General features: G+C 34.7%; 1 protein-coding gene across 2 annotated transcripts in view; it reads left to right on the top strand.

Annotated features, from left to right (window-relative positions):
• The window catches only part of unc5ca (unc-5 netrin receptor Ca), a 200,196-nt gene that overhangs the window by 56,413 nt on the left and 117,463 nt on the right, over nt 1–26,320 (top strand). For both annotated transcript variants that reach the window (XM_055198321.2, XM_055198322.2), the window contains exon 2: nt 18,937–19,170. In XM_055198321.2, coding sequence (XP_055054296.2) covers nt 18,937–19,170 — 234 coding nt within the window. The remainder of the gene's footprint in view (nt 1–18,936; nt 19,171–26,320) is intronic.

Genomic DNA, 26,320 nt, shown 5'->3' with positions numbered 1-26,320 from the left:
TTTATGGCTTAATTATATAATAAAACAAAGTTTTATTGGAAAAATCTTATATATTTAAAATGTATTTAAAAATTCTGTATACATGTTTATATTAGTATTTGTTCATACGTCAACTTTTTAGCATTGTATGTGGTTCAACAGTAAAAGGTACTATTTCAACAGGTTTCAACAGTCAAGGCATAATTCTTCTGACTATATGTCTACTTTCATAATTTAATAAAATAAAAGTGCCAGTTTTCATCAAAAATAATTTGAGCTATTCTGATTCTGTTTCAGACACTTTATGCATTGGTAAGTTTGGCTTTATTAAAGAATGCGCTAGATAAATATGCAAATGTATCTTGCAGGAGCACGACCTCGCGTTAACAATGTTACTAGTTACATTGCTTTGCAAAATATTTACTATGGATATGGGTTGCGATATTGGACACTGGACTTTTCACTTGGAAAAATGATAAAAGTTACTTTTATTCGACCAAAAACCAATGTTGCCACAACTTAAAAAGGTGAGACCCCATCCGTTTTTCGCATTGGATTGTTTTATCTTTATTAAGAATCAAATATGCCGTGGCAAGTTTATATTAATTGTACAATGCTTATCTAGGAACTTTATTAACTGCATTCAAATAAAATACAGGTCTTAGTATTTTTGATAAACTAAACTAACGAAAATTAGAAATGTGAAATGCTTTTGCAATAAGCTTGTTTGGTAAAGTGGAACTGAAAAGTTGAAATATAAAATTAATAACTCGACATAAAAACCGAATTAACACAAAATTAAATTATTAAATTAAAACTAAATTAAAAACTAAACTAAACAATAAAGTACAAATAAAATAAAAAGTCGATAACAATGTAGATACATTTAAAAATATATATATCAAATTATAATAAAATATCAATTAAGGCAAAAAATATAAAAACTGTGTACTGTGTAATGCTGACACATTGTCTCCTGAGGATGCGTATAAATAGCACGAAGTGTAAAACTCGTGCAATACATACGCCAAATTCCACTTTGGCGTGCATATGATACGCAAGTCCTTCCCATTCACTTAAACGGGGCATCTTTTTTTGTCGTTTTATTTATTGGTTTCTCAATTTTTTTCTGTTTTTTAAACCATTATCGCTTGGGTTTAGGGTTAGATTTTAGATTTGCTTAATGAGGTTATTAAATATACAGGTTTCTCAATGTTTTTGTCCATATTTAAGCCATGGTCGCTTGGAGTTGGGGGTAGAGTTAGGGTTTGGGTTAGGATGTCATTTTTATATAACAAAAAGTTGTTCTAACCCTAAACCCAAGCGAAAATGGTAGAGGATAGCAAAAAATTGAGAAACCAATAAGTGGAACGACAGGGGGGGATGCCCCGTTTGGGTGAATGGGAAGGACTTGCGTGTCGTGTGCACGCCAATGTGGAATTTGGCGTATGTGTTGCGCGAGTTTTGCACTTCGTGCTGTTTGTACGCATTTTCAGGAGACTGGGCTGGAAAACCCCTGATTCAGTTAATCAGCTTGTTATTGTGTTAATAAAGGAAACATTTCAAACATTCTGGCAGGAGCCCGATTAGTGGAATCAGGAATCAAGACATCTAAAAACATTAGGGAGGGGCTGACGACTGGATTTGAGGACCACATAGGGAAAATCTGAGCACCTTTTTTGTTGATCTAAATATGTGACCCGTGCTGGCAAAATCATTCGGAATGCACACCGTCTAATTTTGAGCTAGATGCAAATGAAAGTATAAGTGCCGTTTTTTGTCAAAATTGAGATTTTCATATAAATAAGTACATTAAGCCCTCGTCTAGCGATCTCAATCTAAATAGTCAATTGTCAAAAATTTCTGTTTTGACAAAAATTCATGCAGGTAGGACCTATAATCTGTTATTCTTAAGTGAATATTTGGTTAACTTTTGGGAAAAAAATATATGATGTGTAACATTACATAGATCCTTGCATTACATCTTAAAGCTGCCTCAATGTCAATAAAACAACAAAAGAAAAACAAAGTTTAACATATAGGGCTCTATCTTACACCCGGCGCAATGCGCGACACAAGTGTCTTTCGCTAGTTTCCACCCTAATTTTCACGTTTAGCGCCGCGTTGTTTAAATAGCAAATGCATTTGCGATTGCGCCCCTTTTCCGCCCATGGACGTTCTGGTCTGAAAACGAGGTGTGTTCAGGCGCATTGTTGACGCGTTGCTATTTTGAGGCAACTAAAATAGACTACGCCATTGACCAACAAAAACCTGATCTAAAGTCTAAAGTCAATGGCGCAATATGTTTTTTGTTATTTAAAGAGCACATTAGTAATATGCGCCTATAAACGGGAGGACAACGCTTGCTTATCACAAAGTACATGAATGCGCAGCATCACAAAAATGCTTTTAAATATGAAAGATTAAAGGATTGAATGTAAAAGATTATTATTGAGTCTCTTGGACATAAATGAGGACTAATTATGAGACGTTAAAAGGCGCAAAGAGCTGCTTCACCTGCAGCCTGGTAAGTAAATAAATGCTACCTCACGGATTTATTGTATATGATGACTCTGTACCTGCGGATATGTTGAGATGAGAAACATTTTTAAGTAATGCTTAAAAAAACTCTTAGCTAAAAAAACGCTGTCCAAAGTGCTGAAACGTGAGTAGAGCCGTTTGTAAATTCTTTATCTCCTGTTTGTTACAAATAAAGTATTTTTAGAGTACAAACCTTATCTTACATATTTGTAAATTATGTTTTGATGATATTGGATAGCCATACATTTAAAGCAATTACAAGCCTGTTTTTTACTTCCATGACTAAAAGAAAACGGGTTTTAAAGGTTTTAATAAAAAAATAACAATTTCAATACAAGTGAAAAACAACACAATTATTTAACATTAATCTTAAACTGGAGATCGTCTTCCTCCGCTTAGTTTTTCAGTTTACAAAGTTCGTCATCTAAATAGGGATTAGACATAGCGCCAGCGCAACTTGCTTTTAAAGGGGATGAAAGCTGAGTCTCTCATTGGTTTACTGGACGTTACGCCCAAAATACTCCCACTACAATAGGACCAACCCTTTTCGACAATGCGCTCGGCACACAAACCATTTTTCCCATCGTTAAATTAGCAAAACTGGATTCGGACACGCCCATTTAGACGTTGCGCTGTGCGCTTAAGACAATGCGCTTAGATCGTTAAAATAGGGCCCATATTCTTCCTATATTGTTTTTGACTTTGTGTGTGCTAAATCTGTAAGTTTTACCAGTGATTTTAAGGTATGTATGCAGCTATTTTATTTTCGATTTTTCAAGAAACTTGATTTTTCAAAAAATTGACTATGCTAACTCTGTCAACTTAAAACAGGTGTAGCTCTGTCATTTTTTGTCAGATTCCAACAAATTATAAATACTGTAGAGAATGTCAAAATATAAATAGCTCATTTTTGAAAATTAGCTCATTGTAATTTTAACAGCATGGGTCACATACAGTATCTTCTGTTGGCTTTATGTTGGATTATTTATTATTTATTTTGTAAATGTTTATATAATAGTATTATATAACAGTTTATATCATGGGACTGTTAAATGCTTATTTGGTTGAGAAACATTTTACGGGTGTGCATTAGAGTAGTTCCAGGTCTGTGGGCAGCATTACATTCCATATCACTATACACCAAGTTTAACTGTAATAAGATTTATTTAATTTTTAATAAATAAAGCATATACAGTACAGGTATGTGTGATAGCAAAATAAATTAATTGGAAAGAATGAATAAAGCAGTAAATTAACAATGATTGCCTGCTTGCTCAGTTTTGTTTTTGCTTAACTTCTGATAATATAAAAATAGAAAAAATTATACATAAATACCGGAAAAAAAAGTATAGAAATATTAATAGGCCAACTTGTTCCCATTGTTCCCATTACTCCAAACTCAAGTGTAAACAATTTGCAAGTCAATTCATCATACTATTTTAAGTTTTGGCTTTAAAAAGTTAACATAACTTAAAAAATTAGTTAAACAATTTCAACCTGAATTTATTAGTTAATGTAACATAAAAATATGTTTTGGTTTGATAAACATACTGTGTATTTTTTACAGTGTACTCACCATTAGAAATAATGCACCTCTCATGGTGTATCGGCCACGTAGCGCAAAGCAATACCAACTCGAGTGTGCATTATTTTTAAATGGCCCATCATCAATATTCATTAGTTACCTTTTCTGTTGCTATTATATTTGTATTTGACAATTATTTTCCCAAATTACCTTTTCTTTATTTTTACGATTTAGTCCCAACAGTCTGCATGATCACAAAGTTCTCTATGCCAGCCTATCATGCCCTAAATAATAATCATCTGCTATCCTTTCCATTTGTTCAGTACATTCCAGCACATTATATAAAAATTGTCTGATGTCATGATTATTGCAAATTTTTACCAAAAGTGTACTTTAAAAGAAAACAGGATGACTTTGAAAATCATCATGGTTAAGTTGTGAGGAAGAGCTGATCAAGTCTTGCACATGTATTTCCTGGTCTAAGAGTGACTTCCTGCTAAAAGAGGAAATAATGGATACCAACAGAAAAACCATGTGTAAGGAGAATGTATGTGTGTGAGAGTAAAATATATATGTATGTAAAAGAAGAATTTGTGTATGTGAGAGAGAGTAAAAATATATGTACATGAACAGAGAATGTATGTGTGTGAAAAAGTAGAAATGTATGTATGTATGTATGTAAATGGAGAATGTATGTGTGTAAGAGTAGAAATGTATGTATGTGAAAGGAGAATGTATATATGTGACAGAGAGTAAAATATATGTATGTGAAAGGAGAATGTATGTATGTAAGAGAGAAGAAATGTGTGTATGTGAAAGGAGAATGTATGTGTGTGAGAGAGTAGAAATATATGCATGCGAAAGAAGAATGTATGTGTGTGAGAGTAAAAATATATGTATGTGAAAGGAGAATGTATGTGTGTGAGAGAAAGAGAAATGTATGTATGTATGTGAAAGGAGAATGTTTGTGTGTGAAAGGAGAATGTATGCGTATGAAAGCAGAATGTATGTGTGTGAGAGTGTAGAAATGTATGTATGTGAAAGGAGAATGTATGTGTGTGAAAGAAGAATGTATGTGTGTAAAAGGAGAATACATGTGTGTGAGAGGGTAGAAATGCATGTACGTTAAAGGAGAATGTATGTAAGTGAAAGAAGGATGTATGTGTGTGAAAGGAGGATGTATGTGTGTGAAAGGAGAATGTATGTGAGTGAGAGTGCCAGAATGAATTTTGGCTTGTACGGCCCCTCATATGGGGGTGAATTTCAAATGGTGTTTTTGCGCCCTTAAAGGGCACTTTGCAAAGGGGTTGTCGCATTAAAAAAATTATCCAAATAAAGAGAAAAAGATGCTGTATTTTATTGCTCTTTTCACCAAATGTATATTAATTACCTACACTATAAGCAGTGTTGGGAAAGTTCACTTTCTACATGAACTAGTTCAAGTTCAGTTCACAAATTTTAAAATGAACTAGTTCAGTTCATAGTTCATTGTTCAAAATGTTAAACTAATTCACAGTTCCAAAAAGTAACTAATTTATAGTTATTTTTTCCCATATTATTTTTTAAAAATTATTGCCACGATAGCCCATATAGAGCACACAGACAGCAATTATTTTATCAGTTTTAACACTGAAGCTAAATGCGTCAGATTTCATCTTCATATCCAACTTTAAATCCTTTACATGAGCATTGACTGTCTTTTAATTTTTGTATTTGCTTGCACATACCTTGAAAGGCTAGCCGGGTGCTTCAAGGGGGTCGCACATCGGGCAAGAAGCGCTGCGCAGCGTCGCTTGTAGGCAACTCACAGGTATCTCACGCCGCACATGCACGTTAAATAGTGTGAGCTTAGTCAGATTCTATTTCAAGATCTAGAATATGCGTGAGCAGCCTATGTTAATCGTTAATGATTTGGGACAAATATGATGTTATTTAATGTTAAACTATGTGAGTGGCACGCTGTGGTGCGGCAGGGATTTCAGCAGCGTCCAGAGTCGTGTCACCTCCATGCTTCTTTTTGTTTTGATGACGCATGCAGCCGTGAAACACTTGTGGCTGGTGTTGCCAGATTTGGTGTTTTTTCCGCTACACATTAAGGCCTTTTTTACATTGTGTTTTAGCCGGGTTTTTGCCTGGAAGACTATAGAAATCTGGCACCTTATTGAACGACGTTCACAAACACTAGAATGAACGAGTTCACAGTAACATTCATCAGGCTAATACCGTACGTTCAGTTCACGTTCGCCCAAAATATGAACAAGTTCATGAACTTTCGTTCAATGAACTCATTCAGGCACAACTATGACTATAAAACACAATTGTGCAACTTTCTCTAGAGTATATACAAGAGATCTGATCTTCGAAGGGAATAGGGCATAGGGATAATTACTTTCGATTAGAACTCCTTTATCTTTTTGTGAGCAGCAGCCGCTTGAACACATTATTAACAACCAAGTGTTGAAAAGATTTCATTTAATTCACACATTAAAAATCTCATAAAGAAGAAATCAAGAATGCGGGTCTTAAAAGATGATGGTGCTTTAGGCAAATCATTAATAAACAAATTATGACAAAATGACAAACACGAATTTTCATTGTGTTTATTCTGTACACTGTAAAAAATACTTTGCTGCCTTAATTTTTTTTTAAATCAACTCAGATTTATAAGTCATGTCAACAGAGATAAGTTGTCACAACTTATAAAATATAGTCGAGAAAAGTAAACTTAATTTTATAAGTTATAACAACTCACCTGTAGTTATAACAACTCATCTCTAGTCAAGATAAATCATAGTAAGTTGAAATGACTTGTAAATCTGAGTTGATTCAACAAAAAATGTTAAGGCAGCAAAGTATTTTTTACAGTGTACTTTAATCGACCGTCTTTTTTACACTCTTTTATCAAAGTATCGGTTTAGACACCGGAACCGTTTTAAAAGTATCGATTTGGCACTGGTTTTGAAAAAACAAAAACAAACTATACCTATCCCTAGTTAATATGTAAGGTCTTTATACACCATTGAAAATATAGTTATGCAGATTATATTGCATTTCTGTCAAGAGATCCTTACTAAAATGAACACACTGCATTTTTAAAAGTGTTGTACAGACACAGATACAAAGTTTTAGTTATGAATTGTGAAGCTGATAAGATAAGAGCCACTAAGATGAACTTGTGAAACAGATCAATGGTTCATTAAAAAGAACCAGTGCACAAGAATGGCTCAGTAATCCGCTTCTTGAGTTTAAATCATGGAGTCAACGATCTGGTTCATCTTAAGAGGACAGTAGGATTATAAGAATACACTCCACCAGTCAAATGCATTATTTTTATGATGCTCTTTTGCGACACTTTAGAAGCTCAACAGATTTGGTTACTATGAATTTGACTGTGTGATAATAATGCTTTTTTAGTGAACAGTTCCTTTAAACCGAAGCTATCCCTGCTTTTTGAAAACATATTTATGTTGAATGCATACTCAAGGAAGGGTTTTTATTAGCTTAAGTGTTACCGTCTTACATTTACCAGCCTCTTTAGTCCCAATAGACCTCCATGAAACTCGAGGAGAGTGCATTTCTGCGTAAATTGTTAGTAAGACCATTCCTACGCAAGTTGTCACATTCAATGCATTAGAAAGGCTTTACAAACAGCGCTCGGATTTCATGATCGAGTCGCACTGACGCCACACAACCTACATGAAATGTACAGAACTTTTTAAAGTTTCAGGCCTTTGCTATAAAGTGAGGATAAAAAATAAAGCCGTAGTTAACGTCTGTTAAACACATGAAATCTGTATTTAATATGACCACCCTTTACCTTTAAAACGTTTTTTTTTTTTACTTGGGTATACTTTGCAGATATGTTGTTTTTAGACATTTTGGAAACGTGGCAACATGTTTTAATAGATTTAGTTTTAGGATGTTTACACTTGGCAAATTTGATAAAAAAAACTGATGCGATTGCTCAATTGTTGTGGTTCATTTAAATAAGTGTGAACGCTGCCACCCGAACCCCGTTGAGCACAAAACAAGCTAGAAAAAAGGTATTTGTTACTGACACATCTTTTTTAGGACTTTCAACTGAAACATTGAAACAAAAGAGATAATTAAACAACTTAAACAACTTTATTTTCAGAGAATTATCCTACATATACACATATATGCACATTTACGATGTTCAGAAATGTTAGGGTTTTTACTTTAGGCATATGGACATTTTCTAGGTTAATTTAAACCAACGGTTGGGTTTATGCACAACTATTAGTTGAGACGAATGGTAGTTATTGTAATTATTTATTTAAGAACAATAGATAAATAAGACCAACCCCCCCCAATCACCATATGTGTCCAGACAGTCCAGCTGAGCTTTGGTAATGATGTCACGTATATGATAAATGAGTGCTCACATGAGAGATCACTACAACAAACATAACCATTGTCTGTATTTAAATGAGCATGTGTTGGGCTGATATTGAACACGGTGTACACGCACGCACACACACACACACACACACGCGCACACACACACACACACACACACATATATTGTGTTGAGTCTGCTTGCTCCTGATAGCTTTGAAGTGTCTGGTGCTGTTGGCGGTGTGTGTCCTCACGCTGGGTCAGTAATTAAACCTGATGTTTATCATAGTGTCGTGTGTGAACCGTGAGTCTGTGTACCAGCGATAAACAGGGTTGATTATAAGAGCTCATTCACGCTGTTTGCTCTCCTTGACTCGTGCATGAACGCGACTTCAAACAAGTAGACCGGTGAAGTGTCCATAGAGTACCGTGTGTGTCCTTTCTGTTTCATCTGTGATTGGACAAATTGCCTTTTCACTTATTAAAGAAATTTTAAGGTTATTTTTTTTAATTGGTGTCTATGGGTTGTACCCGTGGCATGTAGTTTATCTCTCTGTATTTTACATCTTTATGACAATGTTTGACTTATATTTATGTATTTGAAGAACTGTCATTTGTTTTATCGATTCCAAATTCGATCTCGCTTATCGGATCCGATTCCTAACCATTCTTGGTTTTGATTCCAAAGGGGTGAAAAATGGCTTTATACACTGAAAAAATTGATTCATTCAATTTACTCAATTTTTTAAGGTAAGTGGTTGCAATATACAGTATTTATTTAAGCTAAATTTAAAAAAAAGTTTTTTATTTTATTTTACTAATCTTTTTGTTTAAATGTAGCTTAAATAAATTGATTGCAACCACTTACCTTAAAAAAATTCAATTGAATGAATCATTATTTTCAGTGTAGTAGGGTTGCATAACAATTAATCGCGATTCATCTATAGCAAAATAAAAGTTTTTGTTTACATCATATATTTGTGTGAACTGTGAATAATAATTATGTATATATAAATATGTACACATGCATGTGTATATATATATATATATATATATATATATATATATATATATATATATATATATATATATATATATATATATATATATATATATATATATATATATATATATATATATATATATATATTTTTTTTTTTTTTTTTTAAATTTATTTCTTAAATGTATACATGCATGTGTGTGTACATGCAATTAATCATTATGCAACCCTACTTTATAGATCAAAAAAGGAGGCTACAAAAACTTTTTTAGGAGCTTTAGGAACTTTTAAACCTTCCTTTCGAAGTGAGGAAGCTTGTGCCGGCTACTGTCAACGGCGACTAATAAAAAGCACAAGGCAAAGTCGGCACTCAGGATGGGTAACACATCAAACACATTCTTTTAATTCGATACGATGAACCAACCGCAGATGCTTTGCCATATTGCTGGTGACACCAAGCTTGTAACATAATAGTTTGTCACAATAATTACACCTAGCTTTGTCTTCTTCTGATTTTGCAAAATGCAGCCATACTTTAGATCGCCATCCAGCGCAGCCCATCGTGCGAACTGACTTTTACTATTTGAGTAGACGATTCTGCGCGCTGTGCAGATGACGTGAAAACTATGTGCGGTTCGGATTTATTAAGTGGATTTAAAATCGTAATTTAATTTTGTAATAAATCGATTCCTATTTATATTGCTATTATTGACTGCTATTGGACCTTCATCTGGTAATTTTATTTTATTGGTACACAAATATTGTAGTGTTGTGTAAATGACAGTCAGAATAAATAAATAAATAAAAAGTGTTTTATTTAGAAGTTTTAATTTTTATATAATTTGTTTGGATTTTATGAATTAATTGTTATTAATTGTGACCAAAACTTGTATTATTTATCAAACATAACAAATATATAACAAAGTAATACAGACATACAAAAATAAATATTAAAATAGATAGATAAAGGGAGGGGAAGCAACAGACATAATAGCAATAATTCACAATTTAAATCCAAAATAAAAAAGTAATAAAAAACACCATTACGTTTCTTTCATAATATCCAATATTTTGGAAGAGAAACAATTCCAGGCATCAACTGTAGAAGGTGTTGCCTTGATAAGTCGAGCGATTGTACATTAACAGGTCACTATTTTAGGAAAGACTCTGAATACCCTGAAAAAAATTAACTTTACACCTGTGTAGACTAAACCAGTTCTGTATAGGTTTTTTTTGGTGGACGTAAAGCCAGCAAAAATCATTTTTTCTGTATTAAATTATATTTGAATCTCACGAACCTCAGCTGTTATAGAGTAAAAGCATAAAAATCTAGTTTAAAATAATGAAGTCATATATATTTTTTTATATGGTATAATCACAAAGTATGAAATTAGTCATACAAATCATAGAGATCATTGTGTTAGCAAAGCAAAGGTCATTGGTTTGATCCCATAGATCACAAATACGGATATAACACATTGTAAGTCGATTTGAATAAAATCATCTGCCAAATGCATGCAAATGTAAATGTAAAAACTGAATCTTTATATGCAACTATGTATGACGTTTGTAAATGTGTAAAGTAACCTACTTTGTTGAGTAAACTGTTGTTTGGTTATTTACCAAAATTTAACACCACCAACATTTTATGTGATTTACTAGCTCAGCACTGTGTTATCATGGGTTCAAACCCACTTGTAAAATGTAAGTCACTTTGGATAAAAGCATCTGTCAAATGCATAAATGTGAATGTTTACTACAATGCTTTTTACAAAGCCGAGTCGCAATGACTTTCTGAGGTAATTGACAGCCCGTCACTAAAGGTGTTGAAAGAGGTTGAGTTGTATTTAACCTTGAATATTTCTTTATTACTGAACCGTTCAATATTCATCAATATTACACTCACACGCGCAGGAAGGTTAAGCTAATAAACTTAACCCCTTTCTCTCACACTCACTTGTAGTCAGTGAAAGGTCCCAGTTTGGTCTTTAAAGCCCCATTATTAAGAGAGTTAATCATTTAAACCTCTGCCGGTCTTTTGGCACCTAAGAGGTGACACGAGTCTGAACTGACAGACAGAGAGAGAGAGAGAGAGAGAGAGAGAGAGAGATTAGAGAGAAAGAGCAAAGGAAAGCTTTAAGCAGGTCAAGCTGTACACTTCGATAGCATTTTCTTTTTTTCTTTTGTAAGTCTACGTTTAATGTTAAAGGTGAAGTCATTTCTGCACCACTAGAGGTACCAAAACTGAAGCAATAATGGTTTCATACCACATCTGGCATTGGTTGATCAAGTGCATAAGCAATGCAAAATGTCATGGGTTCAATCCCAGCGTACTAGTAAAACCAGCTAAAACCAGCCTAAGCTTGGCCAGCTTGGCATGACATTCGGCAAAGACCAGCTTGACCAGTAAAAGTGGTCAAAACCCATCTAAAACCAAACTGCTACACCAGCCTATCCAGTTAAAACAAGACTGGGAAGTCTTTTTTTTGAAGGGCAGAAAATCCACACATTGATAAAATGTAAAAACTTGAATGCACTGTAGGTTGCTTTGCCACATTGCGTTTAAGGATTATTTGGACAGGAATAGTTTATTAAATGATATTCTAATTATAGTTATTACTTTCATAACTTAAAGGAATATTCAATTTTCTTAAAAGAAAAATCCAGATTATTTACTCACCACCATGTCATCCAAATGTTGATGTCTTTCTTTGTTCAGTCGAGAAGAAATTATGTTTTTTGAGGAAAACATTGCAGTATTTTTTTCATTTTAATGGACTTTAATAGACACCAACAATTAACACTTAACTCAACACTTAACAGTTTTTTTCAACTGAGTTTCAAAGGACTCTAAACGATCCCAAACGAGGCATAAGGGTCTTATGTAGCAAAACGATTGTCATTTTTGACAAGAAAAATATCAAATATACACTTTTAAAGCACAACTTCTCGTCGAGATCCGGTCCAGCGCGACCTAATGTAAATGCGTAGTGACGTAGGGAGGTCACGTGTTACATATATAAAACGCACATTTGCGGACCATTGTAAACGTGCGTGACCCCACGCAATACGTCATGACATCAAGAGGTCACAGAAGACGAACGCCAAACTCCGCCCCAGTGTTTACAAGTGTGTTGAAAGAGGACCGTTCCTACGTTGTTGTATGTCAACTGATACTAATTAATGTCTTTGTGTCAGTTTATTGTCTAAAATGGTCCGCAAATGTGGTTTTATATATGTAACACGTGACCTACGTCACTACGCATTTACGTTAGGTCGCGCTGGACCGTTTCTAGACGAGAAGTTGTGCTTTAAAAGTGTATATTTGTTATTTTTCTAGTCAAAAATGACAATCGTTTTGTTAGATAAGACCCTTATGCCTCGTTTGGGATTGTTTAGAGTCCTTTGAAACTCAGTTGAAAAAAACTGTTACGTGTTGAGTTAAGTGTTAATTGTTGGTGTCTATTAAAGTCCATTAAAATGAGAAAAATCCTGCAATGTTTTCCTAAAAAACATAATTTCTTCTTGACTGAACAAAGAACGACATCAACATTTTGGATGACATGGTGGTGAGTAAATTATCTGGATTTTTCTTTTAAGAAAATGGAATATTCCTTTAATACTCATAGAGATATGAAAGACAGAGGCGGAAATATGCTTGTTATTAAAATCCCATAAACATGATACAAATAAAAAAAATAGACTTTTGTACGTTTATCACATAAGTACATTGAACTTTTATTTCAAAAGGGCTTGACAAATCCTGTTTTCAGTGACATTGGCCATTTAAAGAGCGAGAGAGAGATGAAAACCATAGATTATGAGAGAAAGAGACAGCTGGAGAGACAGCGAGTGTAAAGGTTTAATGGTGTTTGTTATAGGAAATGATCGGCTACAGGCTGATATTGAGCTGTTCTCTCGGAGAGATGCTCGCTGTGTCTCTGTTGTCTTAATGTCAGAAACGTACTGCAGACCACTAGTGTGTTAATCGCAAGAATGAACGTTGTAATAGAGATGTCTATGTTTGCACATTTGCATAAGTATTGTCGTCAAACTTGGGTATGCATTTTTTTTTTAAATTACATTCAGGGGTGCGTTTCCCCAAAGCATCGTTAGAAAAATACTGTCGTAAGTTTTGTCGTTACTGACAAAGTTCAACGATTTGGTGTTTCCCGAAACCATACTTCAAATGAACATTCACAAGCTGCATCGCAAACTTGTGTGGTTTGAACGACATCTCTTCACCTGTTTTTATTACTACCTGTTGTTGGAGCTTCTTCTAGTAATTTTCCTATACATATAACACATCTATCCATTTTGCATAAATGAATTGCATGGCTTTAATATTCATTTACTACATATAAATGAATATTTATGTTGTTCAATATAGTATACATTTGAATAATATACTTTAATGTGTGACTGTCATTGATGTGTGTGAGTCCAGAGATAGAGGACATTGATGATTTTGGAAAAAAAATCAGCGTAGAGTTCCTGCACACCCACACCCGCTGTTTTCGTTTAGTTTGTTTTGTGTTTGGATAGTGTGAATATCAAAGGGGGCGGAGACTATTTGTGTGTCTAAGGTTAATCTTGGATTGAAGTCAATTAATTATCCTCACATAATTTGTTTCGTAATAACATTGGCAAACTCGGCACACACCCAAACAAAAACAGACGTCCAGAGCAACCCATCAACCTCATTACACACCTTGACTGTGCTGTGACCCATTAATGAGAGGTAATGTACCCAACAGAGTGTTAATTATTTGGGGTGAAAAGAACTGTGAGTGTGTGTGTGAAAGAGAGAAAGAGAGAGAGAGAGAGAGAGACACCCACACACACCCACACACACACACACACAGTCGGATGAGTTATGGGTTAGACTGCTTGCCATTGGACGGGTCAGTGGTCATCTAATGGAGGCGTTCAATAATAATGTGACACCTATGGAACAACGGTTTACTGTGTATGTTATCGTAATGCACATCTCCAGTATGTGTATTGATAAATCCAGGGATCAATAAATCCTGGGTTCCGATCCATCCATTATGTATGTGTGTATAGGTCATGGTTTGCCTACATTGTGAGCAGCCAATGGTCCATAAAAGTAAAGCAACTTCATAAAAAAGCTAAATAATGTCTTAAAGGTATAGTTCACCCAAAAATAAAAATTCGCTCCTTTACTCGCCCTCATCTGTGTGAAGGTTAACACTGTTTTTATAAATGTATCTTATTGATGGTCTGTTTGGTGTATAATTGAACCTGTGTGAATCCATTTATTCATCAGTTTGTTTATTCATTTATTTATTTTTATGTAAGCATTTTGCAAAATTTAGGTTTTTACGTCATTTCCCTCTGTATGTTAGGAAAACAAAATGATGTTTTCCTTGGTGCATATGATAACTTTTAACACATATAACATGTTTTGGTAACACTTTTCTTGTTCATAAGACTGACACGACACCTTCATAATCATGAAGGAAGGAAATTTTATGCACGTTTATGACAACTCTCATTAAGTGTGATTTGTTTAATTATGTCATTTTTAATGCAAAGATAACATTGTTTGAAATGTCTTTGTTATGACGACTTGACATAAACCAATACATCATAACTTGTCATGACAACTTGACATTACCAAGACAACAAAACTGACTACTTCTACCAGTGATACAAATTGAATTTGTCATTAAAATGTCATTAAGTGTTAATACTCTGTCATGTAGTTTTATAACAGCGTTATTAATATTTTTCTTGACCTCAACTACAGTGGTACAAATATATTTTGTCATTAAAATGTCATTAAGTGTTAATACTCTGTCATATAGTTTTATAACAGCGTCATGAAAATTTTTCTTGACCTCAACTACAGTGATACAATAATAATAAATGTCATTAAGTGTTAATACTCTGTCATACAGTTTTATAACAGCGTTATTAATATTTTTCTTGACCTCAACTACAGTGGTACAAATATAATTTATCATTAAAATGTAATTTAGTGTTAATACTCTGTCATATAGTTTTATAACAGTATCATGAATATTTTTCTTGACCTCAACTACAGTGGTACAAATATAATTTGTCATTAAAATGTCATTAAGTGTTAATACTCTGTCATATAGTTTTATAACAGCATTATTAATATTTTTCTTGACCTCAACTACAGTGATACAATTATAATTTGTCATTAAAATGTCATTAAGTGTTAATACTCTGTCATACAGTTTTATAACAGCGTTATTAATATTTTTCTTGACCTCATTACAGTGGTACAAATATAATAAATGCCATTAAGTGTTAATACTCTGTTAAATAGTTTTATAACAGCGTCATGAATATTTTTCTTGACCTCAACTACAGTGGTACAAATATAATTTTTCATTAAAATGTCATTAAGTGTTAATACTCTGTCAAATAGTTTTATAACAGCATCATGAATATTTTTCTTGACCTGGACTACAGTGGTACAAATATAATTTATCATTAAAATGTCATTAAGTGTTAATACTCTGTCAAATAGTTTTATAACAGCGTTATTAATATTTTTCTTGACCTCAACTACTGTGATACAATCATAATTTGTCATTAAAATGTCATTAAGTGTTAATACACTGTCATACAGTTTTATAACAGCGTCATGAATATTTTTCTTGACCTCAACTACAGTGATACAATTATAATTTGTCATTAAAATGTCATTAAGTGTTAATACTCTGTCATATAGTTTTATAACAGTGTTATTAATATTTTTCTTGACCTCAACTACAGTAGTACAAATATAATTTGTCATTAAAATGTCATTAAGTGTTAATACTCTGTCATATAGTTTTATAACAGTGTTATTAATATTTTTCTTGACCTCAACTACAGTGATACAATTATAATTTGTCATTAAAATGTCATTAAGTGTTAATACTCTGTCATATAGTTTTATAACAGTGTTATTAATATTTTTCTTGACCTCAACTACAGTAGTACAAATATAATTTGTCATTAAAATGTCATTAAGTGTTAATACTCTGTCATATAGTTTTATAACAGTGTTATTAATATTTTTCTTGACCTCAACTACAGTGATACAATTATAATTTGTCATTAAAATGTCATTAAGTGTTAATACTCTGTCATATAGCTTTATAACAGTGTCATGAATATTTTTCTTGACCTTAACAACAGTGATACAAATATAATTTGTCATTAAAATGTCATTAAGTGTTAATACACTGTCAAATAGTTTTATAACACCGTTATTAATATTTTTCTTGACCTCAACAACAGTGATACAATTATAATTTGTCATTAAAATGTCATTAAGTGTTAATACTCTGTCATATAGTTTTATAACAGCGTTATTAATATTTTTCTTGACCTCAATTACAGTGGTACAAATATAATTTGTCATTAAAATGTCATTAAGTGTTAATACTCTGTCATATAGTTTTATAACAGTGTTATTCATATTTTTCTTGACCTCAACTACAGTGGTACAATAATAATAAATGTCATTAAGTGTTAATACTCTGTCATATAGTTTTATAACAGCGTTATTAATATTTTTCTTGACCTCAATTACAGTGGTACAAATATATTTTGTCATTAAAATGTCATTAAGTGTTAATACTCTGTCATGTAGTTTTATAACAGCGTTATTAATATTTTTCTTGACCTCAATTACAGTGGTACAAATACAATAAATGTCATTAAGTGTTAATACTCTGTCAAATAGTTTTATAACAGCGCCATGAATATTTTTCTTGACCTCAACTACAGTGGTACAAATATATTTTGTCATTAAAATGTCATTAAGTTTTAATACTCTGTCATGTAGTTTTATAACACGGTTATTAATATTTTTCTTGACCTCAATTACAGTGGTACAAATATAATAAATGCCATTAAGTGTTAATACTCTGTCATATAGTTTTATAACAGCGTTATTAATATTTTTCTTGACTCACTACAGTGGTACAAATATATTTTGTCATTAAAATGTCATTAAGTGTTAATACTCTGTCAAATAGTTTTATAACAGCGTTATTAATATTTTTCTTGACCTCATTACAGTGGTACAAATATATTTTGTCATTAAAATGTCATTAAGTGTTAATACTCTGTCAAATAGTTTTATAACAATGTCATGCATATTCCTCAGTTCATAATGTTTTTTTAAGTTTCCTCCAGGTGTTTAAGAATTAAAATCAATTACCCAATAATAATAATATTAATAATAATTATTAAAATTGATAAAATTATATTTTATTGCATTTGGAGACAGATTCACCTAAAAATAATAGAAACCAGGACAATAATGGGCTAAGCCATGCAGCGTTGGGTCCGTATGGCTGGAAAACATTTATTTATATTAATTAATAAATGTTGTGTTAGTTTTTTCTTCTATGTCAGAACCCTCTGTGTGAGGAAGAACAAGTTCTGTTAGTTGTCAATATTTTATTTATTGTGCACATACAGTACATAAAGTTAATTATAATCTTTTGACGCAAATCTGTTGCATTTTGTTAAGGTATTTAAAATTATTTGACCTATTATTAACACTTAATGACATTTAAATGACAGTTTAATGTAATGTTAACCCATAAAGCTAGGTAGTTTCTTAAGTTTGATCCTTATTCTGCTATGTCATGTTTATGACAAATTTATGACAAGTTATGGCGGTTTATTTCAAGGACATTTCAAACAATGTCATCTTTGCATTAAAAATGACAATTGAACAAATGACACTTGATGACAGTTAATGACACATATCATGTCATGATTATGAAGGTGTCATGTCAGTCTTATGAACACCCACTCAAGTAAAGTGTTACCCAATTTTTTCTGTGTAAAGCACCTCATTGCAGGTTTAACTGCTGTAAATGCCAATAAATAGACATATTTGTCTTTCAATCGTGCATGCATTACTTAATTGATTCATTTGTTAAGATTTGACCTATCGGCTATTCCTTCATTTATTTATTTTTTGATGTTGTGAATTGAGATAAGATTAAAAAACAGCAGTAACTCTATTAACCAGAATCAGTTAGAGACCACCATTTGATCCGGTTTCATAATGAGACCCCAAAACAGACCACCAGTTTCTCTCTCTCTCTCTCTCTCTCTCTCTCTCTCTCTTTCTCTCGCTCTTTGAACATGAAACAACCTCACAGAAAAGGCAATTACACAAGAGGCCCTGCAAAAATAGTTTTTGTTTCATTATTGAATAAATTGTCTAGATGGGATTTTTGTTGCAAACAGGATTTCATGCAGTGTTAAGAGATTGATAATCGTCTCTATAGCCAGTTAATAATCATTTGTCATATCCTACAGTGGCTTTGAAATAGATAATGACAGGTGTGCAATTTAGCTGAAATGTTTTCCGAGCACATTAGAAGCCTCCAGATTTCGTACAGCTGAGAAAACAAACACATCATCTTGTGAACCCAAATGATTTTTCCTGAAGCTCATCTCGCAGGATGAGTTATTCTCACTGGTTTACTGAAGCTTCTTTTTGCTTTGTTTTTCTTCGCAGTTGACGATGACTTTCTGTTGGGATTGGGGGAGCTCCCGGAGACGTTTCCCAGCGATCCTCCGGAGCCGCTCCCGCACTTCCTGTTGGAGCCGGAAGACTCTTACATCGTTAAAAACAAAGGTGTCAATCTCTACTGCACGGCCACGCCCGCCACTCAAATCTACTTCAAGTGTAACGGCGAATGGGTTCATCAGAGAGAGCACACGATAGAAGAGAGGGTGGACGAGACGTCGGGTAATACACACACGCACACACATTCTCCACTACTTTCGTTTATGGCCAGGGAAACATTATGGTCTTTTCTGAAGTGTAATAAAAATCTGATAGCTCTGGTTTATTCATGGCTTCATTGCTTTAGGTACTGCTGGAGATATGGATGCCCATACACGCATACTGTATGGGTTTGTGTATTATTTATGTAATGTTACGAGGAAATTTTATGAGGCTTCTTTACTACGATCAATATGGCTATTATGGACACAGGAAGTACCTCTGGTTATCACCGTATATGTCCCACACCAACCCATTGATGCATACTCTGTTCAAAATTTTTTCAAAATGTTACGCTTCAACACGAATGACTGGCTTTACGCAAAAACTGACAGTGGTTTCCAAACAGGTTTACGGTACAAAATGGTACAGAAATATGGCAGCAAGATATATCGCATGTAGTGCAATATCGCAAAGGATTGCAATAACAAAGTTATTTTAGTACTTAAATGGGACATATCATGAAAATCAGACTTTTCTATGTTTAAGTGCTATAATTGGGTCCCCAATAGCTAATTGAAATTTGGCTCCCTTTGTGATGTCAAATGGGGATAATATTGCCCTTCAATCTGCACTATCCAAACACGGCTCTGCCATTTAGTGCAAAGATCAGCTCATTTGCATTTTAAAGGACACACCCAAAAACAAATTTTTGCTCACACCTACAAAGTGGCAATTTTAACATGCTATAATAAATTATCTATATAAATATATAAGGAATTATTATTATTAATTAGAACTTCACATACATACTCTGGGGACACCAACGATTTATTTGACATCTTCAAAAAGTCTTATGAAATGTTCCCTTTAAAAATGATGTCAAAGTTTTAGGTCAATGCAAATAGCAGAGAGACTGGCGAGACGCACAGTACGTTTAAATGCAACCAAATAATTCATTTGTAATCATATTAATGGCTCAGTCGGATTGAAAGCCTTCATGTAAACACCTTAATCAATACGATTGAGGCCGATCGGATGAAAATTTTAATCGTATTGAAAAAGGTGGTGTAGTCCGATCTGTGATCTGATCAGTAGGAAAAAAGTATGCATGTAAACACGTAAATCGTAGTATTTTCTCAGTCGGATGCAAAAGTACATTGTGCACATGCGCAGAACAATTGTGCTTGAGTTCACGTCTTATATTAACTTCATATTTACGTATCCCATGATTCTTGTCACAGAAACAAGCAATGGCAAGGCAATGACAACCAGTGTTGGGGAAAGTTACTTTTAAAAGTAATGCAGTACAATATTAAGTTACTCCCCAAAAAAAAATAACTAATTGCGTTACTTAGTTACTTTTCCTGGAAAGTAATGCTTACGTTACTTTTAAGTTACTTTTGCGTTACTTTTTTTCTTGGCTGAGGCTTGATCTCTTTCAGGCCTTACAGGTGTTTTTTATGATTGCAAAAAGGTCAAGCTCTGGCCTGTTATCTCCGTTTCTGACTCAAACTGTTCCCGCTCAGGCGCACAGACTGCGTAATTCTACTTTATGTTTAGTTTAATTCAGTATATTATTTTATTTTAAAATTGAATTAATTAAACTGAAAAGTAACACGCATTACTTTTTAAAAAAGTAACTAAAATATTAACGTGTACATTTATAAAGTAATGCGTTACTTTACTCATTACTTCAGAAAAGTAATATTATTACATAATGCGCGTTACCTGTAATGCCTTACCCCCAACACTGATCGCAACACACATTATAAAAGTAATGGGGTCACGCGCTGTACATTCTGCAGCTTTCATGATATTACATAGCGAAATAAAATAGCCGTGTGCAATTTAAAAATTGTGTTGTCTTTGCCTACATCTGAAAACTTTCTTCGAAGGGACTTTGTACATTTATTCAGAGATAAAGCGTGCATTCGGAAAGAGATGATGTGCGCTGCGTTGCCAAGTCTTCTGCTTTTTTGCAGACTTCAGATTTGTTTGTTTTTTGCAGGTTAAAGATGAATGGATTTTGGACTTTGAACATTTATTCAGAGATAAAGCGTGCATTCGGAAAGAGATGATGTGTGCTGCGTTGCCAAGTCTTCTGCTTTTTTGCGGACTTCAGATTTGGGTTATTTTTTTTGCAGGTTAAAGATGAAAGGATTTTGGACTTTGTACATTTATTCAGAGATAAAGCGTGCATTCGGAAAGAGATGATGTGCGCTGCGTTGCCAAGTCTTCTGCTTTTTTGCGGACTTCAGATTTGGGTTATTTTTTGCAGGTTAAAGATGAAAGGATTTTGTTTATTTGTTGTTGGTATTTGGGCTGTATATAGTCATTGGGATGCTTTTGGGCTAGTTTTAAATGTCCATTGGGCTGATTTGGATTTGCGAATCTGGCAACCCTGGCTGTGTGCTTGCGTTTGGTTCAGATTATATATAAAGTTCATGTAAACAAACATTTGAATCAGATTACAATGTTTGGGGTACATGTAAACTGTATTGTCGTAACCTGCAATCAGATTAAATTCAGTTGAATTGACAAAATATTCTGCATGTAAACATAGCCACTGAGAGCGATGCTTTTTATTCCTGGAAAAACATTTTTATTTTATTATAATTAAGTAGATTTTTCAAAAGTAAACTGACTTGCAAATCTATTGTGCGGTACGGTACGTGAAATGGGACAAATATTTAAAATGCAATGCATCTTTCCATTGTGTTATGATGAAATTGACGTCTGACACAATTTAAAAGGCACGATGCATGAAATTGAGCTTGTTTGCCTAGAAGCATTTGCGTCGGTGTACTTGTATGTTTCGTACCTAATGTTTGCCCTTGAATATACCCCGCTGTTTACCATAAAAGCCGTGTTCTCTGAGGTGTGATGGGCATGGCTAGAAGACCTCCGCTTGCGTTCTGTCATCCAGATTGGGAAAAAAACGCATCGGTAAAGTGCAGTCATCTCACGGCGGGAGAACCCGAAAAGAGTCGCTCTCAGTGTGGCTGCTCTCAATTCATTACGCAGAGGTTAACAAGCTCCTATTGAGCTAATGAGACTAATGGATCTTTGATATCAACTCGCCGCAATAATTCTGCACTAATATCTCTGTGGTGGAAACGTTACTGTCATAATAACACTCAGATATTACTCGGGGTCAAAGCGTGCGGTTATTATGGCCAGCTGAAATGGCACAGACCACATCAAACGATGTCATAGCACTGAAACTACAGCACGACACTATCTGGGGAACATAATGTTTGACGGTTAAAGTTATTTTATAAAAAAATAGTGTGTATGTGTGGTAAAAAGAGATTTAGAGAGAAGGATATAGTTTATGCATTTAATTAGATTTCTTCTCCCATGGTTTAGGTCTTAAACGCCTACAGCTCGCTCGCTCTCTCTCTCTCTCTCTCTCTTTGTCTCTTTCTCTCTCTCTGGACTAGCGTAATATCGTTATGAATCAGTTTTATTGTTTGTTTTGGCGATTTAGCGTAAACAATGTTAAATCTGTTCCGTGTCACGGAGTGCTGGTGTGTAATTGGCTCGTGGTACTTCGACAAGTGTGTGCCATATTTTGTGTGTGCGGAAGATTCGGAATGAGACTCATTATCTGAATCCGTCGGGAAAGACTCTTCAGTGCCGGAGTCTTCGTCTCGCAGGGTTTCCTTTAACTGACTTGTTAGTAAATTTGGGCAACAGAGAGGCGTTCTTTAAAATGTCTGCCACATTTACAAATGAAGTTAAGTGAAGTAAGTTTCCACAGTTTTCTGGAAATGAGGGCTGACTGAAAGTCATTTTTTTCTGTCATGTGTAATGAAGATCTCTTAAGCAGTCATATGAAGCCAAAAGCTTTCTTTAGTTTACACATTCATCTCAGTCTTGAACCTTTTTGTCCCTTTTTAATCAATAGCAATCATATCATTTGTAATATTGTACGAAAATATCATGAGTGTGAGTCAGCATAGTGAACTGGTGTAGCTAGCTGGTCACTTTTTAAACTGGTCAGCTTTCCCTACTGAAAATCCAGCAGACCAGCATAAGCTGGTTTCAGATGGTTTAAGGTGGCAGTAGTTGGTCTAAGCTGGTCTCCCAGCCTGGCAAAGCTGGTCAAGCCGGTGGGTCAGCTGGTCTTCTAGCCTAACCAGCTAAGTCCAGCTAGACCAGCTTAAAAAGTGACCAAAACACAGCTTGCTACACCAACAATACCAGCTAAAACCAAGCTGGGAGACCAGCTAAAACCAGCTCACCAGCTTATGCTGGTCTTAGCTCGATTTTCCAGTAGGGTTGCCAGGCTGGGAGGACCAGCTTAAACCATCACCTTAAACCATTTTGTACAGTACTGAATAACTCAAATTTTATGATGTTTCCAAGGAAGCAAATGACAAAGTGCCAGACCAGGAAAGAGAGAGAGAGAGAGAGAGAGAGAGAGAGAGAGAGAGAGCCTTCAATCTCTAATATTTCCAGCAAATTCATTTGTTTTATCTGTCGTGTTGACAGGCGCTCCTCAGAGAACTCCAAAACAGGAACTGTGCCAGACTTCAATTCATACTTATAATAATCCAAAACAAAAAGTGTGTGTGTGTGCATTGTAAATATGGCCCTCATCATATTATTGCCCTCATTGATTTTCTGGGTACTTTTATAAATGTGTGTCTGTGCTTTTTAGGCAGCACAGTATTGATATTTCTCAATCATCTTTTGAGGTTTGCCAAGGCAAGCATCATCATTACAATTGGTCATTCTAGTGGTTTGAGATTTTAACAACCCCTAGCGAACAGGCATCTACAATACCCTTGAACCCTACTGAAAAGACCAGCTAATTCACGAGTTCGCTCTTACATCTAATCTGATTGCGAAAGTAAGCTTATTTTGGCATGATGTCCTGGGGGAGGGATCTGGACCTGGAGTGAACCTGGAACTCCGGATCTGGGGTATCACCCGAATCCAGAAAATTCCTCCATCCCTGAAGTGGGATAAAACAGATTAGAGTGGGGAGTTGGGGTGGTGGAGGGATGTTGGAAAATGAACTCAGGACTCAGGTAGGTAGGATGTATGTATATGTAGGCTACATCCAAAAACTTAGGCAACTGACTTGTTGCCTCGCTGCCTCATGAGGCAATGACTTTGGAGGCATGAAGGTAGCTACAGCGGGGAACATAAGTATTTGAAACATCAGCATTTTTATCAGTAAGGAGATTTCTAAGTGGGCTATTGACACAAAACCTCCACCAGATGCAGCCATCAAGCCAAACACCGAATCCATACAAAGAAATCAGAACATCCAAGCACACAAGCCGAGTCACAACAAACAAAGTGAAATGACACAGGGAATGCAATTAAAAGGTGTAAAAAGTGAAAATATACATTTATTTACACTAAATTTATGCTCGAGCCACTTTCTTGGCTGCCATTTTATGTTTTGGAACTCGACCAGGCTCGACCAATCTCATAGAATTGTGGGACAGGATGATGGAGGTACCTCAGGAGTCAGGAAGTAAATCAAACATTGGATTCGGACATTCATTAATACCTTCCTGCCTTGGAATGCTGCCTCAGAAGGCAGCAATTTAGAGTTTTCGGACGCAGCCGTAGTGTTTAGGCTGATTACCTAATGAGTTCTGATCAATTTCTGATCGTGCTCCTCCCGAATCTTGTTAAAAAAACATCAGCTGTTTCTCAATATGCGTTCTTCAGCGATCTTGAGTCCTTGTGTTTTTGCTCTATGTCATCATTAACCGTTGAAGTTCAATTCCAATTCTCAAGAACGCAAGTACAGCGGACGCATGAAAATACCCGGATGTGTTCTTGATATCGAGGATGCATCGAGTACAGACTTGTGCGCTGAAAACGCTTCACACCCCAGAAGTCATTGTGGCAAAACAATGGCGGAGGTCAGGTGATCAACAGGAAGATCACACACATCTCTATTCTCATAAGTGCGTTTTGTGTTCTTGCAACCTTCTGAGTTCGTTCTTCCAAGGTCCGTTGGCAAGACCGATTTCCACGAAAACGCAAGTCTTCTCAAGAATTGAGAAACAGACATCATAATAAGCCTAAGCTTGTGGCTTGTATTAGAGGAGTTTTGGACACTTTTTAGCTGGTCTGAGCTGGTCAGGCTGGGAGGACCAGATCAAACCAGCTATTTCCATCTTAAACCTTGGATAATCTTCCAGCCTGACCAGCTACAAATGTGTCCAAAACCCCTTTAAAGCCAACATGCTACATCAACTGGATCCAGGCTGGGAGCCTAAGCTGGTTGACTAGTCTTAGCTGGTCTCACAGCCTGATTTTAGCAGTCTTTTAAGTGGGGAACTCCATAGCAACATAATGCTGAAAACCAGAACACCCAAGGAACCATATAGCAATGCCATGCAAACCACCTACAAAACCCAGCATCATGCATTTATTTGTATAATGAATTGTGACTACTGTAGTCTTTTCTGTCTGTTTAACTATATCTATATCTGCCTTTATAGTTTGTGGAGAGTGTTACTTTGTGAGAAAACAGATGTTTATGACACAAAACCAAAGAAATAAAGACATAAACATACTTTATAATCAGTTTTTGCAATGCCTTCCAAATGCTGCTTTTTCAGAAAATGCAAATCTTCTCTTTTTATTTTATATTCTTTATTTATTCGTCCTGTTTTTGTTGACTTTTTACATCCATTTTTATTTTTATTTGTGTTTTCCAGTCAACATTCTCCGCATTATCTTGTGCAAAACTTGCTTTACTGTCTCTTTTATAACTGCTTGACCATTAGTGATGTGCGTTTAAATATTAATGTATGTATGCGAGTCCTTTTAAACATGACTTGTCTTAAAGGCTGCAGGTTTTCACATCCATTCTGCAAAGCTGCCACAAACAAACATAAAAATACCCATAACACTAAACAAATATGCCCTGAGGGCGGACGAACGGTATTGATTTGTTTCTATCGGGGAATACTTCTTAAAGGCACTGTTTATTTCTCATACAGTACGTGTGTAACAGATGCTTCTTTCCGTCTCTGTACAAGTTGATCAGTGAAAACTGTGTAAGCTGAAAGTGACTTGTGTACGGCACTTCTCATCTTAATGCCTTCCTTTGACAGATCGCTTTGCTGTTTTTCCGTGCCTTTGTAAGTCGTTTTGGATAAAAGTGTCCGCTTAATGCCTAAATGTAAATGTA

This window comes from Misgurnus anguillicaudatus, chromosome 22 (assembly GCF_027580225.2).
Source record: "Misgurnus anguillicaudatus chromosome 22, ASM2758022v2, whole genome shotgun sequence".
Classification (NCBI taxonomy): domain Eukaryota; kingdom Metazoa; phylum Chordata; class Actinopteri; order Cypriniformes; family Cobitidae; genus Misgurnus; species Misgurnus anguillicaudatus.
Note: the sequence above shows the minus strand (reverse complement) of the source record. Positions and strands in the feature narration are given on the sequence as shown.